Below are 5,614 nucleotides of genomic sequence, written 5' to 3'. Positions count from 1 at the left end.
TGGGATGTATGGGGCGGGCCATTCTGCACATGCGTTAAATGCGTTAAATATTTTAACGCAATTAATACAAAAAATTAATTACCGTCGTTAACGCGATAATTTTGACAGCATTAGTTTATACACATATTAAAACGGTTATTTTCCCTTTAGAGACATTATGTAAAGTATTTATTATTGAGTGCTTGACATCCACTTTTCTGAAAAATGCTATTCCTGCAGAAATCTCCAAATGTTAAAAGTTTGATAAAGGAATAGTTGAATGGGTAGAAAAACTTGACATGTAGTGCACAGCTGGTTGCAAATAATCTTCCTGTATCCATCTATCTTTCAGATGATTTACAAGGCTTCTGTGTGTCATTGACCTATTTGAACTCTTTGGAGATTTAAATATGAACATAAGTGAATCCCTGTAGCAGCAGTGTGAGCGAAAGTGTATTTAAGAATCTGTTTTAAAGTCCATCAATGCCCTTATGTTTTTTTAAAGTCTACAAATGATATTCAAAATGTACATCATGTCATAATTGTAATCTGTCTTTTGTGTGTTTTCAGTTTCCAGCATAAAAACTTTAGAAAGCAACCGGTTCAGGAGGAGATTCTGCTACTGCGTCACAAACGAGACCAACGATCTAACAGGTGAGTAGATTCAAGTATACTTTTTGAATTTTGATCATTAATTATGTTGATGTTTCAGTTAAAACCCTGGTTTGCTTCATTTTTCTCATCAGACTTCACAGCCATACTGTTAGACGTGATGGGAAACTCAACCAGTTATCTCCATGAGCTTTTTAAATCTGCCTCCATATTATCAGGTGGGTAAAATGTCCTAAACCTACAAATTAGTCAGAATTGTACACCTTCCTGTTCCCTGTTTGGAAGTCCATGGTTTTCTGAATGTGTTTTTGGTTGATCTTGAAGTCATGTGACCGTGCTGTAGTTCCTTTATAGCCCAACATTAGCCTCCTTTAGCTTAGCGGTGGTGACGTGAAGTCTTGTGACCGTGCTGTAGTTCCTTTATAGCCCAACATTAGCCTCCTTTAGCTTAGCGGTGGTGACGTGAAGTCATGTGACCGTGCTGTAGTTCCTTTATAGCCCAACATTAGCCTCCTTTAGCTTAGGGTGGTGACGTGAAGTCATGTGACCGTGCTGTAGTTCCTTTATAGCCCAACATTAGCCTCCTTTAGCTTAGCGGTGGTGACGTGAAGTCATGTGACCGTGCTGTAGTTCCTTTATAGCCCAACATTAGCCTCCTTTAGCTTAGCGGTGGTGACGTGAAGTCATGTGACCGTGCTGTAGTTCCTTTATAGCCCAACATTAGCCTCCTTTAGCTTAGCGGTGGTGACGTGAAGTCATGTGACCGTGCTGTAGTTTCCTTATAGCCCAACATTAGCCTCCTTTAGCTTAGCGGTGGTGACGTGAAGTCATGTGACCGTGCTGTAGTTCCTTTATAGCCCAACATTAGCCTCCTTTTAGCTTAGCGGTGGTGACGTGAAGTCATGTGACCGTGCTGTAGTTCCTTTATAGCCCAACATTAGCCTCCTTTAGCTTAGCGGTGGTGACGTGAAGTCATGTGACCGTGCTGTAGTTCCTTTATAGCCCAACATTAGCCACCTTGGGCTTAGCGGTGGTGACGTGAAGTCATGTGATCATGCTATAGTTCCTTTATAGCCCAACATTAGCCTCCTTTAGCTTAGCGGTGGTGACGTGAGGTCATGTGACCGTGCTGTAGTTCCTTTATAGCAGAAATCATAAAGTGGTGTTCATATGTGGATATTATCCTGCTGTATGTTTGCCAAGAGTTTCACCTTTCATGTACTTACAGAGTGTATTATGTTTGTGTCTCAGTAACCCAGAGGAACAACTCGGAGTGTATTTACATCTGTGTGATGGCGGGGAAGATGGGTAAGTAGATCTCGATGGACACCTTCTGTTTAGTATTTTAGAAACAGATAGTGTGACCATTTTGTGTGTGTTGTGTCCAGGCAGAGAGGTGCCCGACCTGTGGGAGGTGGGCTCCGTCACACCGCTGTTCAACCAGACCATCGTGGAGGGGCCGCACAGAAGTGTGTCCACATCTCATCTCTCATTCACTGAGAACAAGCAGTATCACCACCAGGGGGCAGAATCCACTCAGGATAGAACAGACAATCACATTTATGGATATTATAACTAAACAAACTGAGCTAGAAAACACCACGATGATTTTAAATTAACATCTCAACACAACACAGGAAAATATCAGCGTACCTGAGAAATAGTTTTTTGCTCCAGTCTTTAGTATTTTTAAATCACTGCTTACTTTACTTAACAGGATGTTGGGTCAGGGACATGAAAAAGGTCCTACCAACACTAAACCTTTTTTGGTTTTTGTAATACATTGGTTCATAGTTGTTTGAGTCACCTTCTGTTTTTCTTCCCATTGTCATAATGGATGCGGCCTCTTTGTGGTTCTTTCATCGTGTTTTTGAATCTCTTTTTAGTCATTTAGAGTCTCTTCTTTTTTCAGCTGACTTGCATTTCTTTGTAGAGATTTAATGTCTCTGTGTTGTTGTTTTATATTAATATTTCGTCATTTTGAGTGTCTTCCATGGTTTGTGTCTCTTTCTAGTCGTGCTTCCTGAAAGTAGCAGATTGGTTTCAGGAGCTAGCATCATAAGAAAACATTGGGAAAAAACCTTTTTCTGGTTTCTCAAAGTTGCAGTGAATTCACATTTGTAGTCCTGAACAGAAAGGAATAAACTTTGAGTAAAGACAGAAGGTGTTTCTCAGAGAAAGTGTGATCCATTTTGCGTTGGGGACGAGTCTACAAATAGCTTGTTCTGGTGTTAGTACAATTAGGTATAGTCCCTTTGCTCCTTCCTTTTACTAACCCTTTCTCTTTCTTTTCTCAGTAGGCAACTTGTCTTCCTTCAAGCTCCCTGTCGGTGAGTAACACAGCACCTTGCAAAAAGCAAACTCAAGCCTCTAATGTCCTCTTTAAGGATGCTTCAGGAGCCTTTTTAATTCTTGTTTCCAATCCTCTACTTCAAACCCCAGAATGGCACCAACTGCCCACGAATCTGAGTCACATTTCTCCATCTGGGATGAGCTCCATGTTAACCAGCAGAGTCGTCTCCAGCGCACATGGTGAGTCTCTGCAGGACGCCCGTATATTCGTTTAATTTAAGCTCTGACTCATTCTGTTCAGTCTGGAACCTGCAGACTGGGGAGTATTACCAAGAATAACTTTTAGAAGATGTACACAGGAATGAGCACCTTGTTTATTAGTAATACAGGCTACTAAAGGCTATAAACTGTTGTATATGATGTCCTGATATGGAGATAGAGTCACTATAAAGATCAAGTTTCATTGACGATATCTCTGGTCATCTGTCCAAGAAAATTGTCCGACAGCCAGACAAATACATAGACCGCCAATTTTATGCTTTTGCAACCAAAGACAGCAATTGTACAGTCTTACTTTGCTTGCATTTTGAATACAGATATCCTTTTTGTTTGGAAAAAGGCCTTAAAATATTAAAATCATCTTAACATCATCTTAAGGCTACTAGTCACATCTTTTAAATGTATTATTATGTCCTCACTACACAACTTGAACAATACCAGTAATGCTTTATTTAAGGTGTGTGCAAATGTATTATAGTTACCTAATAATATGGGGAGTTACCTGTAAAATTCACAGTGTAACTTGGTACTGATAATAGATTAGAGTTGATGATAATCCTGGGTATGCTTTAAGCCTCATACCTACCTCATGATTGACAGGTCAATACAGCAATATGGTCCGGTTTGGTCACATGTTTTTTCTGTAAAACATTCACCTTTTATTAGTTTTCAGTTCAAGAAAGTGAATTAGTTGACTTGTTCAGTTTCTGTTGTACTTAGCTCCACCCTCGTGTCCCTTGTGGTTCCTAAAAAACGGGTGAACGGCAAAAAACTAAGATGGTGTTAGACGAAATACCAACATTTAGGCGTAAATATGGATGTCCACAAAACATCCAGGTTCAGATATGCAGTTTTTGAAGTAAACAAAACCAAATCAGTCAATGCTGCAGAATCTTTACGACAAAGTAAACTGATACTCTTTGCCTGTGTTTTTAATTATTAGTTTCTCCAACAACTCCGGATGAAAAAGCTGCAACAACAGCAAAGATCCCCACTGCCCAGCTGCTGGCAACACAGCGACAACCTGCAACCGGCTTGCCACAAAGTCCAACTACTCAAGATAGACCGGAGACGACGACAACAAGAACAACTCAAAGATGGACGACACAGAAAGTAACAACACAAACAATGACGATTGCACGGACAACAGCTACAGAAATAACAACCATGTTACAGCCAACCACCACCACAGCGGCAGATCCAACTACAGTAACAACCCAATCCTCTACAGTATCTGCTCCATCAACCACAGTATGGGCTCCATCAACCACAGTATCTGCTCCATCAACCACAGTATCTGCTCCATCAACCACAGTATCTGCTCCATCAACCACAGTATCTGCTCCATCAACCACAGTATCTGCTCCATCAACCACAGTATCTGCTCCATCAACCACTTTCCGATCACTGTCAGACTCCATCAAGGACCTTCAGACTCCATCTACCACAGTATTGGTTCCAACAACCACTGGAAAAGCTCCATCAACCACAGTAAGAGCTCCACCAACCACAGTAGCAGCATCATCGACCACTGAAGAGGCATCATCAACCAAGATATTGGTTCCATCAACCACAGAAGCAGCACCATCAACAACAATATCAGCTCCACCAACCACAGAAGCAATTCCATCAACCACTATAGCAGCATCATCTGCCACACTAAGAGCTCCATCAACCTCAAAAACAGTGCCAACAACTACAGAAGCAGTGCCAACAACCACTTTTAAAGCTCCAACAACCACAGTATCAGCTCCATCAACCACAGTAGGAGCACCCGTAACCACAATATTTGTTCCATCAACCACAGTAAGAGCTCAAACAACCTCAAAAACAGTCCCAACAACCACAGTTAGAGATTCATCACCCACAGTAAAGGCTCCACCAACCACACCATCGGCTACAACAACTACAGAAGCAGCTCCATCAACCACATTATTGATCCCATCAACCCTAGTAGCATTGCCAACAACCACAGAAGCAGCACCATCTAGAACAGTAAAGGCTCAACCAACCACAGTATTGGCTCCATCAACCTCAAAAACAGTGCCAACAGCCACAGTAAGCACTCCATCAACCACAGTATCGGCTACATCAACCACAGTAAGAGCTCCATCAACTTCAATAGCAATGCCAACAACCATAGCAAGAGCTCCATCAACCACCTTATTGGTTCCATCAACCACAGTATCGGCTACAACAACCACATTAAGAGCTCCATCAACCACCTCATTGGTTCCAACAACCACAGTAAGAGCTCCATCAACCACCTTATTGGTTCCATCAACCATAGCAAGAGCTCCATCAACCACATTATTGGTTCCATCAACCACAGTAAGAGCTCCAACAACCACAGAATCACCTTCATCAACCACCGTAACAACACTATCAACCACAAGTTCAACCCTACTGGCCACAGCATCACCCAAACCCACAACCCTTTCACCAGTATTTA

General features: G+C 41.7%; 1 protein-coding gene across 1 annotated transcript in view; it reads left to right on the top strand.

Annotated features, from left to right (window-relative positions):
* Positions 1–259: 259 nt before the first annotated feature.
* The window catches only part of LOC104952894 (mucin-5AC), a 15,011-nt gene continuing 9,656 nt past the window's right edge, over positions 260–5,614 (top strand). Inside the window, exons 1-8 of the mRNA XM_010779802.1 lie at positions 260–263; positions 550–633; positions 726–809; positions 1,843–1,899; positions 1,980–2,060; positions 2,889–2,921; positions 3,034–3,123; positions 4,106–5,609. Coding sequence (XP_010778104.1) covers positions 260–263; positions 550–633; positions 726–809; positions 1,843–1,899; positions 1,980–2,060; positions 2,889–2,921; positions 3,034–3,123; positions 4,106–5,609 — 1,937 coding nt within the window. The remainder of the gene's footprint in view (positions 264–549; positions 634–725; positions 810–1,842; positions 1,900–1,979; positions 2,061–2,888; positions 2,922–3,033; positions 3,124–4,105; positions 5,610–5,614) is intronic.

Source organism: Notothenia coriiceps, unplaced genomic scaffold (genome assembly GCF_000735185.1).
Source record: "Notothenia coriiceps isolate Sejong01 unplaced genomic scaffold, NC01 NC01_scaffold00020737, whole genome shotgun sequence".
In the NCBI taxonomy this organism is placed as follows: domain Eukaryota; kingdom Metazoa; phylum Chordata; class Actinopteri; order Perciformes; family Nototheniidae; genus Notothenia; species Notothenia coriiceps.
The sequence above is the reverse complement of the archived record's forward strand: the minus strand, read 5'-3'. Positions and strand labels throughout refer to the sequence as shown.